The 13679-nt window shown below is 41.3% G+C and overlaps 1 protein-coding gene and 1 long non-coding RNA gene across 2 annotated transcripts; one reads left to right on the top strand and one right to left on the bottom strand.

Moving 5' to 3' along the window:
- Window positions 1-6709: 6709 nt before the first annotated feature.
- LOC106571347 (uncharacterized) lies at window positions 6710-8201 on the bottom strand. The gene is made up of 2 exons (XR_001320912.2): window positions 7791-8201; window positions 6710-7626 (listed from the first exon to the last, which is right to left on the bottom strand). It is a non-coding gene; the product is annotated as an uncharacterized lncRNA (long non-coding RNA).
- Window positions 8202-9160: 959 nt separating this feature from the next.
- marcs (Myristoylated alanine-rich C-kinase substrate) lies at window positions 9161-12582 on the top strand. The gene is given in 2 exon segments (NM_001140490.1): window positions 9161-9518; window positions 10708-12582. Coding segments are annotated over 2 exon segments (783 nt in total). The 5' UTR covers window positions 9161-9422; the 3' UTR covers window positions 11395-12582.
- Window positions 12583-13679: the final 1097 nt, after the last annotated feature.

Genomic DNA, 13679 nt, shown 5'->3' with positions numbered 1-13679 from the left:
TGTACTGGGCAGTATACACTACCCTCTGTAGCGCATTGCGGTCGGATGACAAGCAGTTGCCATACCAGGCAGTGATGCAACCAGTCAAGATGCTCTCAATGGTGCAGGTATAGAACTTTTTGGGTACTCTGCCCCTGTTCTTGTGCACCTTAAATTCCTGCTTTAAACCACCTCTTATCTCACGCAACACACGCAGCGGCAGGCCTGTTTACTGAGGTCAGAGATCAAAGATCCCAGACACGTGTTTGTCATTAATTGGGGGCAACAAAATAAACAGCAAACCTGGTTTCAAAAAACTTAAAGCAACACCTCGCGGCACAACGCCTCTCCCCTATTTGACCTAGATAGTTTGTGTGTATGCATTGATATGTAGGCTACGTGTGCCTTTTTAAAAATGAATGTAGTTCTGTCCTTGAGCTGTTCTTGTCTAATGATGTTCTGTATTATGTCATTCTGTTTTATGTTTCATATTTTGTGTGGACCCCAGGAAGAGTAGCTGCTGCTTTTGCAACAGCTAATGGGGATCCTAATAAAATACCAAATACCAAATACCAAATCTGGCCAATGGGACAATCAAAAGAGAGGTGGCAGGGGATCAAAGGAGAGGGGGGCATGGGTGTTTACTCCTCCGTCCATAGGGGGACCGTTGGTTGCTGGGGGGCAGTGAGTGGAGACTGAAGGGAGTGGAGAGCACCACACCCAGGAAGGAGGAGCCTAGCTCACTCAGTACCATGGTCAAGAATAACAATATGTGTCCCCCAAATGACACCTTATTCCCTATATTGTGCACTACTTTGATCGGGGCCCATAGGGCTCAAAAGTATTGCACTATGTAGGGGATAGGGTGCCATTTGGGAAGCAGATATGTCTAGGCTGTATTGTGTATATCATGATAATTTACTGTGATCAAGTTTTAACCAGCCAGCCATCATGTTGTGACAACTCTGTATTGTCACACATTGGACAGAAATGCTACTCCAATATGGCAGCACATGTTCTATTGAAGCATTGCCACTGGCCATTATTATGTCCTTGCTTCCTGATTCTAGCTAGGAAGAGCAGTGATTATCCTGGGAAAGAAGTCAGTCAGACAGACTAACGATATGACTGTAAACATTCAGTGCACATAGCTCTATGCTACAAATCACACTGGTTGGGGTGGCATCGGCACTAACTGGCATACCAAAGATACCGGGATCATAAGCTTACACAATGCGTTGCTTTTCTCCCTGTGGGCTAAGAGGGAGTACAGACAGGACGGTGGTCAGATTGAAACAGTGAGCTTGGCACCCACCGCGGCTGTCGGGCTAAACGGTTACTCTGGGAGACAGACACATGACGGTTCTGTTCTGGTGCATCTGTCAGACGGTGGCATTCCTGCAGCTGCAGCCTGTGCTGAGGCAGCGATGTGCGCAGACAAAAAGTCTTATCGACCCGCCACACAAACAACATTCTGCCCCTTCCAACCCCACCACCACTCTCCACTCCAAACCCCAGGGCCTGCTTTTAATCAATTGTATCTCTCCATAAGGGGTGGCGGTGTACTCTCCATCAGTCATAGGAGAGGGCCATCTTAGTGTCACTGATCAGAGAAGCACAATTGATCTGACTGAGCCTGATCCCTTCTATCCGGCTGCTTGTGAAAGATACCGATGATAGATGCTTCAGCATTCAAGGTGAATAATAATGAGGTCTCTTTCAAAGATGTGTGGATGGAATGCTTTCATGCTTTAAGGTTGAATGGGAGCGACTGTTTCCTCCTGTACTAATGAGAAACATTTTACATCAGCTTGGGATTGTGTAACTATTACTTCCAGCTGCCCATGCCCCCACACATACACACACTCACTATTTTCTGTAATTTAACCAGATGTCACGCCCTGACCTGAGAGAGACGTTTTGTTTCTCTATTTTGGTTAGGTCAGGGTGTGATTTGGGTGGGCATTCGAGATTTGTAGTTCTTTGTTCTATTCTATGTTTTCTATGTCTATGTTGTCAGGTTCTAGTTTTGTATTTCTATGTTGGGTTTTGTTTGGGATGATCTCCAATTAGAGGCAGCTGGTCCTCGTTGTCTCTAATTGGAGATCATACTTAAGTAGGTTTTTTTTTCCATTTGGGTTTGTGGGAGATTATTTCTGAGTTAGTGTATGTTTCTACTCTGCATCACGGTTTGTTGTTTTTGTTCGTTTAGTTTATTTGTGTATGTATTGCAAAGTTTCACAGTGAGAATAAAATGTGGAACGACACACACGCTGCACTTTGGTCCGCTTCTCCTTGTGACACCAGAGATTAAGAGATGACAAATTGATAACAATAAACAATATATTGAACTATTCATAACATTTGGCAATGCCTGAGTTGGCTTCATTAATTAGTGAATCAAAATTCTTGTGTGATAAAATCTAATAGGTGTCATCAGCAAAGAGAAATGGGAAGTACGGTAGAAGACACAGCAGCAAGGTCATTGATATAGATTAGGAATAACAACGGTCCAATTATCCACAGGATATCTTGGCTCTGGTAGATGCACAGCCATTTGCATAAACACATTGTTCTCTACCATAAACATATATATATAGCCAATTATATGTATAATCATGAAAATTGTAACAATGCAGTTTAGAAAGTAATATTTCATGATCATCCGTGTCAAACTCTTTAGATAAATAAATCAAAATGCCAAGAGCGTATTCATTGTTGTTCAGGGCTTAAAAGATTTTATCCACAAGTTGCAAAAGAGTCATATCTGTGGAGTACTTGAATGTTTACCAAGATCATTAATATGTAAACACTTAAATACAATTATGCATTTAAGTCACACTTGGGAGCCCTGGGACTTTGTTTTTCCAGTGAATTTCATACAATGTGGCACTGTGGGGAATATAAAACATTAACATAATTCCAAAAACACTTTGCAGTAAAACATAAATGTAATTCACTTGCATAATAGATGCATTTCCATAACAACAATTGAATGGTGTTCCTTCCGGTGTTGCGCTGCTCCCACTCACAGATGTGAAGATGCTGAGGGGATAGTTAACAGGCCTTGCATGTGATGGGTCCTATGGGATAGGGGAGTGGAGAGGGAGGGTAAAACCATGTTGCATGCACACCCAGTCCCGCTGCTTAAATGCTTCAACAAGATGGCAGAAACCAGGGCTGTAAAAATGTCACATATCTTACTACTTATGTTTCAGAATGTGATCTGGTGGATAAATAAAAGCCATCCATGTGGAGTGTGGAGTCGCTGTGAGAGATAAGCTAGGCTAGCACACTGTGGTGTTTGAAATGCAGGGGCTTGAATTGCCATCTGTGTCAGCACAGAGGCACACCCAAAACAGAAGGAGATATTCCCCCAATGCACCCAGGGGGGTGGGGTAGTGGTGCAGAGGAAGAAACAAAGCAACGGGAGCAGGAATCAAGGCCAGATCCACAGAGGGGAGTGGAGACCTGTAATTATTAGCCCAGCAGAAGCTGTTCCTCCTCTACCTCACACAAAAAACTCACGCTTATGAAATAGAGTATTATATTTCCACATCTTTTGTGCAGACTGAGGTGTCTGGTTCCTGTACCTTTTGTTGGTACAACTACATGGACAAATATTAGTTTAGCCATTGAGGTTGAGTGGAGGACACAATGGGCACAACTAATAGGATTCCTGTAATGGTGGTGGAAAAGCTGTGTGGACTAACATTTACGGTTGGGCAGATTGAGTTTTAAAGAGGTTCCTTTCACCTCATGTGCCTGTCCTATTCAGCCAGTCACCAGGCTCCTCCCTGGTGTTTTGTGTGCAGCTATTCACAGCTCTCCCTCCATCGCCCAGTGCCTTCACCTCTCTGCTTCCTCCTGCCCTCAGTGCCGTTACACAACATTGACCCTAAACAAATGAATTATTGCATTCCTAAATGCTGAAGAAATGCTCAGAGCAAGGCTATTGAATGTTTTCCTATGAGGCAATAGAAAAAAGTCAACATTGACAGAACCAATAAGAAACAGGGAAGTAAAAAAAGTAAACAAAGAGAGTGTGGATCTGTATTCAGAGGATTTCAGTGATTCTGGTCATACTTTGGTGCTGTTGTTAACAGAAAGCTAGATATTACAGATTGTTATCACTATATATTAAAGGTATACTTCGGGATTTTGGCAATGAAGCCCTTTATCTACTTTTCCAGAGCCAGGTGAACTTGTGGATACCATTTTTATGTCTCTGTGTGTAGTTTGAAGGAAGTTACAAACTAATGTTAGCGCAATTGCTAAATTGCTGAGTTTCAGAAGAAAGTTATTCGTTTCTGGCCATTTTGAGCCTGTAATCGAAACCACAAGTGCTGATGCTCCAGATACTCAACTAGTCTAAAGAAGGCCAGTTTTAATGCTTCTTTAATCAGAACAACAGTTTTCTGCTGTGCTAACATACTTGCAAAAGGGTTTTCTAATGATCAATTAGACTTTTAAAATGATAAACTTCGACTAGCTAACACAACGTGCCATTGGAACACAGGAGTGATGGTTGCTGATAATGGGCCTCTGTACGCCTATGTAGATATTCCATAAAGATCTGCCGTTTCCAGCGACAATAGTAATTTACAACATTAACAATGTCTACACTGTATTTCTGATCAATTTGATGTTATTTTAATGGACAAGAAATATACTTTTCTTTCAAAAACAAGGACATTTCTAAGTGACCCCAAACTTTTGAACGGTAGTGTATATACTGTATACTGTATCCTTCACTATATATTCTTTACTATCTATTGCATCTTAGCCGCTCTGTCACTGCTCATCCATATACTTTATACTCATGTATTCTCATCCCATTCCTTTACTAGATTGTGTGTATTAGGTTTTGTTGTGGAATTTGTTAGATATTAGGTTTTGTTGTGGAATTATTAGATATTACATTACATTACATTACATTTACATTTACATACATTATATTACCTGTTAGATACTGCTAAACTGTCGGATCTAGAAGCATAAGCATTTCGCTACACTCGCAATAACATCTGCTAACCATGTGTATGTGACCAATACAATTTGATTTTATTTCTTTATCAGGCTCATACAAGAGAGTACAGTTGACTGTATTTCGGTGCTGCAATTGCACTACAAATCTTGTACCTTTTTGAACACTCACTTCCCCCTAGGGCCAATCACTAGATGTCAACAAGCCTGTGCTGTGAGTAACTGAAACTTTCGGGAGACCACTTCCTCCCCTCTGCAGAACCCCCCTCCCTCCCTCCCCTCCCATCTCCACCACTGCCAAAATGACTGGGGCTTGTTAAACCATCATTTAGCTGAGAGCGTGACAAGGGGGAGACTCAGAGCTCAAGAGTGTAGCTGAGTGACTACTCTAAGTGGCTGTAGCTCCTGATTGGCTGCCACAGTGTTTACTGTGATATGTCATCTCACCCAACACACTGCTCTTTCAATTCAAGGGGCTTTATTGGCATGGGAAACATATGTTAACATTGCCAAAGAAAGTGAAGTAGATAATATACAAAAGTGAAATAAACAATAAATATGAACGTTACACTCACAGAAGTTCCAAAATATTAAAGACATTACAAATGTCATATTAGGTATATATACAGTGTTGTAACGATGTACAAATGGTTAAAGTACAAAAGGGAAAATAAATAAGCATAAATATGGGTTGTATTTACAATGGTGTTTGTTCTTCACTGGTTGACCTTTTCTTGTGGCAACAGGTCACAAATATTGCTGCTGTGATGGCACACTGTGCTATTTCACCCAGTAGATTTGGGAGTTTATTAAAATCGGGTTTGTTTTCAAATTCTTTGTGGATCTGTGTAATCTGAGGGAAATATGTGTCTCTAATATGGTCATACACTGGGCAGGAGGTTAGGAAGTGCAGCTCAGTTTACACCTCATTTTGTGGGCAGTGTGCACATAGCCTGTCTTCTCTTGAGAACCAGGTCTGCCTACGGTGGCCTTTCACAATAGCAAGGCTGTGCTCACTGAGTGTCAAAGCTTTCTTTAAGTTTGGGTCCGTCACAGTGGTCAGGAATTAATTATTTATTTCCAATGTGTCAAGTAATTATATATTTTTTCTCATGATTTGGTTGGGTCTAATTGTGTTGCTGTCCTGGGGCTCTGCGGGGTGTGTTTGTGTTTGTGAAAAGAGCCCCAGGTCCAGCTTGCTTAGGGGACTCTTCTCCAGGTGTAATGTCGTGTGTGTAGGTAGCAGGGAAGTCAGGCGCAGGAGAATCGAACTTGGTGTAAATGGAGTATTTTAATAACATTACTAAAACTCCAAAACCAAAGTACATAATAAATAAAAGTGGGTACAAAAACCCATCATGCACCAATCCATAATACACGAGCATATGCACAAACAATCTCTGTCAAGGACATTAGGGGAAACAGAGGGTTAAATACACAACATGTAATGAATGAGATTGGAACCAGGTGTGTAGGAAGACAAGACAAAACCAATGGAAAATGAGAAATGGATCAATGATGGCTAGAAGACCGGTGACATCGACCGCTGAACACCGCCCGAACAAGGAGGGGCATCGACTTCGGCAGAAGTCGTGACACCAGGTTCATCTCTCTGTAGGTGATGGCTTTGTTATGGAAGGTTTGGGAATCGCTTCCTTTTAGGTGGTTGTAGAATTGAACGGCTCTTTTCTGGATTTGGATAATTAGCGGGTATCGGCCTAATTTTGATCTGCATGCATTATTTGGTGTTCTACGTTGTACACAGAGGATATTTCAGCAGAATTCTTCCAAGGGGAGCTGTTAAGAAAGGAATGTGCAGGGAGAGAGAGAATGGCTATCACTTCTATCACTGACCCTGAAAGGCTCTTTGCCCCTGACCTGTCACCTGAGAGGAGAAAGTCTTCACCCATCATTTGTCACCATTCCTATCTCTCAGATAAGTGAAATAAGCAAAGTGCCATAAGCTATTTGTCCAACTTGGGGAATGTGTGTGTGTGTGTTTGTGTAACACCACAACTATGAAACTGTGGACAAACTATTTTGCAGAACCATGGCCAGACAGGGAAGTGTGAATAGGAGATGGTCGTCTTTACTGTGCTTTTGTTACCACACATCTTCACAATGGAAATATGGCAAGTTGCAAAATGAATGCAAGACGAAAAGACAGACATACACACTAGTGATGAAATGCACTAGTGATAAATCATATCATGCATAATATTTCTGGATCCTTACACAAACCAATATGGCTTGCAAAGTAAGGCAAAAACACATCAAGGTTTAACTTTATCTTATAAGTTCACTAAATAAACATCTCCAACAATATTCACAAGAGAACATATATTTAACAAGATCTTCAATACAGTAAAAGTATATTTCAGTCCAGCTAATGTGTCTTGGAAAAGCAGAGAAGAAAAGCAGAATGATGACCATTTGGGTTCCAAATTAGTCTCCAAATAGTTGTGCATAATGTCAAAAGTATGCAACTTCCGCAATCAGTCAACTAGGGGTGTCCTCAGCATAGTAGATCCCCTGAATGATTTGGCCTTACATTGCAGTCAGTATCTCCACTTATGACAATTGAATCGCCGCGTCATGTCCTTCTCATTGGGCTTGTTCGACATTGCAGCCGACAGTGCAGGCGACAGCCGACTGACAGATCTACAAAGAAAATTGCATCATAAATAACTACCCATTATTACTTGTACAGCAGTCAGTCACAATTTACCCATGATGCATTACGTTTTGATTATCTCGAATACGGCCACTGAGTGTAATAAAATATCCGAAGACCTAACTTTACGAAAATACAACTCACCACCCACCATTTGGGCTCTAATACGCTCAATAATGAGTTCTCTCATTCACCCTCCTCAAGATTCAGTGGAGTTTTGCATACCGCGTTCGAATGACACTACTCAGCTGAGACGCTGACCGTGCGCTGAAAGCTTTGTGCAAGTCTACTACTCGCCTCTCCCTGAAGCTTTGACATCAGTTTTGCCAGTCAGATTACCATGGAAACATGATGATTCCGAGCGACAAGACAATAGAACACTGAATGTTTGAGTTTAGAAAAAAATAAAATGTGTTCAATAAATCCAAGTATGATTCTCTCCGTAGACTACATACACATATATCACAGCCATGCAATAAGTATTGTAATCAATGAGGGAAAGTACAGTTAGACCGACCATGTTGTCAAGACATTTTAGAATTTCCACAGCAACGTTTTTGAAACCCCTGACTTTAAACATGTATTCAGTAGCCAAGGCTATTGCATTTTATATAGCTTTAATTTACGCCTGTCGCCCCTCCCTCTCGTTTCGTTTGGTAGGCATAACGGGACACTAAAATATTATTCGTTCAGTCAATTTATTGTGTATACACACGGTGTACATTGAGGGGAAAACGGCACCATAATTGCTCATTATTAATATCCTAACTTACGTTTTATAAACTGTAGAATACATAGAATGATGCAATCCATTCGACGGTATCTTTATTAAAGATAAACATCTTAAATTAAAAATATATATAAACGTAACTTAAATGTGGTGCATATTGTGACTTGAAATTAATTTCTTACAAGATGGCAAAGGGTTGAAATGTGCATTTTATCAATATTTGATTGTCTCACATAAGCAGTATTTTTTTCAATATGAAAAACAGCCACCACTAAATATACCTTCTATGAACACTGTCTGTTTCAAGTGAATCTGGCTGCATTCAGAGCACGTTCTGAAGGTGGTGGCTGCTCGAGCTCACTGAGCCAAAAAGCCAAACACCAATTTCTGCCTAACGCAAATGCCGATTCCTCATATTCACATTACATAATTGAGATGAAATTGTTACAAACAATGTCACACTAACAAATGTATCATTATTAAACAATAATTAGGTATGACTTTGTTATGAGTGATTAGAACGTATTTCAAACCTCTGTATGCACCATAATTGCCCAAATTACCTGGGTCGACTTTTTTTATTTTGTGATTTTGAAAGTAAAATTTGTTGCCGCGACAAGATAATTTTTTTCATATTTGTTACAATCTGAAAAAACTCCATTGTTTCACTCGTTTTTAAGCCTTGCCCACTTTCTGTGTGAGGACTCTGATTGGCTAGATCTGAGCGCGGATGCCGTCATCGCTCGGAATGCTCATTCATCTGTGCACTTGGGCGTTGGACTCCGCTTCTTATTAGCAACAAGGGAAATTTCTCCATTTTCCACCCTGTCTACAGCGAAAACCACAAATCTGGGATTTTTTATTACTTCTCTTCAGTTGGCAGGTTTTCTTTTGACATTTTCCCATTTTGTTCACTGCGACTGGACTTTGATTGCTTCTCCAGTAAACTTTTCAAAGAGGAACCTTCGCAAAGAGCTTGCGTTTAAAAAAAGAGGCTAGTGGTCTTTGTTCGTTTTTTTTGGATCTGTTGAGTTTCTTTGTTGGAGCGAAAGCATGGGAGCGCAATTCTCCAAGACAGCTGCAAATGGCGAAACCGCGGTTGAAAAGCCTGGAGAGGCTGCCGCTTCACCAACCAAGACCAATGGACAGGTAATTGCTTTTGTTAAAGGAAATATATGTATACCGTTGGTTTGCGTAAAAGTTCTCTCTGCGTTATTGTGGGCACTTATGGAGACGCACGCCGGGCTGTTGGAGCAAACGACCACGATGGGAAAACATTGATTCACAAGTCTACATGTTCTATATAAGCAGTACTATTTAATCTAACATTTTGATAATTGAGTTGAAATTTAATTTAAAAAAAAATCTATTACGGCAAACTGATTTGGATAATTATTTGGAGACAAACGCTGTAAATTAAACACGCGTTTTCATTGATTCATTTGCGATGTGGGGATGTTCATACCATTTAATGGGGTTACAGCCTTTGTTTGAAATGTCCGATTGTGAGACATTGGGAATTGGTATCACATTGTAGGTAGTGTCCATAGGTAGCCATGTATTGTTAAATGGCAATTGGATCGATCATGTTTTGAATCAAAATCATATTTAAAACTGAGCACAAATGTAATAACTTGACGCTATCGGTAAGTGAATGGGGGAGATGCACGACGCCAACAATGGCTTGCCACGGTCTAGCTAACATCACCTCGCCTTTTGTTACAGATGCTCGAGTAGAGAGCAGGGACGGTTACTATGACACTGAAGGCAGGGGAGCCACATTCGAATAATGCGCCCGTCCTGTAGATCTTATAAGTGTTGGAAAGGGTGGTATTTATGAACGCGATATTGCTATTAAAAAATATATATTGTTTTAAGGTTCTGTGTAGTTTTTTGAGATATCCATCTAGACGTTGCTCTGCATAGTCGGGTTTATTAATGAGCATCTGCTGTTTTAATGAGCAGCTGCTTTGCGTTGGTGCTTCGGTATTGGAGAGACTGGCAGAGGCGCATCGCCCCCTAGTGAAACACCCCAAACATTGTCTCCGTCATTGCTGGAATCAGCTCATTCTCGCTTGTGATTAGTGGGGAAATGTTTCAATCATGAATCGCAAAAAAATTGTTTTGAATTCGTAACATGCAAAGTAATTACCGCCGCACGTGCCTAAAAGCCCAGTGATACTAAACAGGTTAAAACTTGAGATGAGGCTATATGCTTTTGTCTCAGTTGAATTTGTGGTGTCTACTGCCCCTTGTGTAACTGTGTGGCAATGGTCCATGCCACACGTTATATTTCCACGTTTGCTTCTTGTATGATAAGACTTCAATTTCTCTTTAGGAAAATGGCCATGTGAAAGTGAATGGGGATGCCTCTCCTGCAGCTGCCGAGGCAGGCAAAGAGGTGCAGGCCAATGGCAGCACCACAGCTGAGGAGGCTCCAAAAGAGGAGGCTGCACCTGCAGAAGTGGAGGCAGTAGATGGGGTGAAGACAGACAATGCAGAGACAGTGTCTCCAGCAGCCGAGGGTGAGGCCACCAAGCCGGAGGGAGCCACGGCTTCAACCAGCAACGAGACCCCCAAAAAGAAGAAGAAGCGTTTCTCATTCAAAAAGTCCTTCAAGCTCAGCGGCTTCTCCTTCAAGAAGACCAAAAAGGAGACTGGCGATGGGGCAGAGGGTGAGGAGGCCGCTGCGTCCACCGATGAGGCCAAGGCTGAGACAGCCGAGGCCCCAGAGGCCACGGCAGAGGGTGAGGAGGCCAAGCCTGCTGAGGGAGAGGCTGAACCTGCTGCTGAGGAGGAGGCTAAGGAAGCAGCTAGCCCTGCAGAGGCCAAGCCTGAGGAAACAGCAGCAGCCCCCGCTGAGGAGGCCAAGGTAGCCCAAGCCACAGAGGAGCCAAAGGCAGAAGAGAAGCCAGCTGAGCCTGCTGCTGCAGAGGAAGCTCCCATCTCAGAGGAGGCTGCACCTGCAACAGAGGCTGCATCCAGTCCAGAAGCCCCTGTTACTGCAGAGGCTGTTGTTGAGTAAAGCTGGAAACTCAGAGCAAAACAGAAGAAATTTAAATTTAAAAAAGGAGAAAGAGATAATCAAAGAACATTTCCCTGTTTGTATGTTGGAGTGGTGCCAGTTGATGGCTTTGAAGAACTTGTCTACAACCAGGGATATTTTAAAGCTTTCCTTTTTTTGGTTTACCCTTCCCCCCTCCACAAAACCCCCTCCACAAAACCCATCTCGGTCCATTGTTACTACCATTCCAACGGGCAGAGGTGGGTGGCTTAAATGTAATACTACAGAAAAAATACATCCACGCTCTGCCATATATTTTTTGCATCAGTATTAAATGTTTTTGTTTTTGCATTTTTATACAAAATGTAAACTTGTCAAAATGTATGGACATCCCCATGGTATGAAGGAGGTGGGGAAAAGTTGAGATGTAAATGAAGGGTTTTTTGGGGTGGGCAGGGGATGGAATAGGTGGCACAATTGTGCCACAGACTGATGTAAACAGTAATCTTAAAAAATTGGAATGAAATGACCGACATCTGTGTACCACGAGAGTACCATGCGATTTACAACACTAAGTCATTTTTACTATGAGACAAAATATTAAATTCCCAGCGCTAGGTTTAGGAAGTCATTTAAAAGAAATCATAGGAGCTTTTCACTTCTCATTAGCTGTACCAGTCAGTGATTCAGTAGAAATACAAGTTGTATAGGCTTTATTGTTTATTGCTGGTTTTATGACCTTAATAAAGTGTAAGTATGTATAGGCGGGGTGTTTTTAACTGTGATTATTGTACAAATGAAATCTTGATCTCAAGAAGCACATGAAGTTTGCAGCTCTTTTTCCACCCGCTCATTTTTGTAAGATAACGAAAACAAATTCATCCTGGAAGACCTTTTAAGCAATTTTGAACTCAACCAAGCTGTGATAAGTGGAATGGTTACTGTTTATATACTGTGGTATGTTTTGATTACAGCAGACAATGCTTTTCAATGGTCTTTGACTAATTAAGGAATCTCTATCAGATGCAATGTTTGTGTAGCATCTTGTCTCTTTCTTTTGTAAATACTGGAGAAGGTTTTACCAATTTGACTTAGAGATGGAATGTAACTTTGCTTACAAAAATTGCTATTAAACTCCTGCTTAAGGTGTTCTAATTTTCTGTGAGCACACTAAAAGCAAAAATAAATGTGAATAAAATTTGTGCAGCATCTGTGTTTTCATTTTAACCAATTTCTGTTCAGTTAACTGTAAAGATTGAGGTGGTAAATTGAGTAATTTCAACAGCTAAGTGAAGACTTATCATTGGATACAAGTGTGTTAACAGTAGTGTATTCAGGCTAACTGCCTTTTCTACATACTCAAATGTTACGGTATGTTTGCAGAAGCACATTGCCTTAAGCAACAACACCAAGATGGTTTGGCCTAGGATTTTAATTTATACCGTTAGGGCTGATCACAGCCAGTGTAAATGCCCGTCAGTCGTCTACAAAAGTCCAACATGGACTCCTCAATGGTTTGGCCAAATCTATTTAATCTCACATTATTAAAACTACCATAAACTAGGTCTAACTTGTTCAAAGCCTTTTAAAATCAAATATGGACCTGAATACAGTGCCTTTGGAAAGTATTCAGACCCCTTGACTTTTTCCACACTTGATTGTTAGAGCCTTATTCTAACATGGATTAAATTCATTGTTTTCCTCATCAATCTACATACACAACCCCATATTGACAAAGCTAAAACAGGTTTTTAGCTCATTTATATAAAAATAAATCTTATTTACGTAAGTATTCAGACCCTTTGCTATGAGACTTGAAATTGAGCTCAAGTGCATGCTGTTTCCATTGATCATCTTTGAACTGTTTCTACAACGATTGGAGTCCACCTGTGGTAAATACAATTGATTGGACATGATTTGGAAAGGCACACACCTGTCTTTATAAGGTCCCACAGTTGACAGTGCATGTCAAAGTAAAAACCAAGAAATAACGTTGAAGGAATTGTCCGTAGAGCTCAGAGAGGATTGTGTCGAGGCACAGATCTGGGGAAGGCTAGCAAAAAAATCATGCAGCATTGAAGAACACAGTGGCCTCCATCATTCTTAAATGGAAGAAGTTTGGAACCACCAAGACTTTACCCAGAGCTGTCCGCCCGGCCAAACTGAGCAATCGGGGGAGAAGGGCCTTGGTCAGGGAGTGACAGAGCTCCAGAGTTCCTCTGTGGAGATGGGAGAACCTTCCAGAAGGACAACCATCTCTGCAGGACTCCACCAATCACACAAGATTCTCTGGTCTGATGAAATTA

This window comes from Salmo salar, chromosome ssa15 (genome assembly GCF_905237065.1).
Source record: "Salmo salar chromosome ssa15, Ssal_v3.1, whole genome shotgun sequence".
NCBI classification, from domain to species: Eukaryota; Metazoa; Chordata; class Actinopteri; order Salmoniformes; family Salmonidae; genus Salmo; species Salmo salar.
The sequence above is the reverse complement of the archived record's forward strand: the minus strand, read 5'-3'. Positions and strand labels throughout refer to the sequence as shown.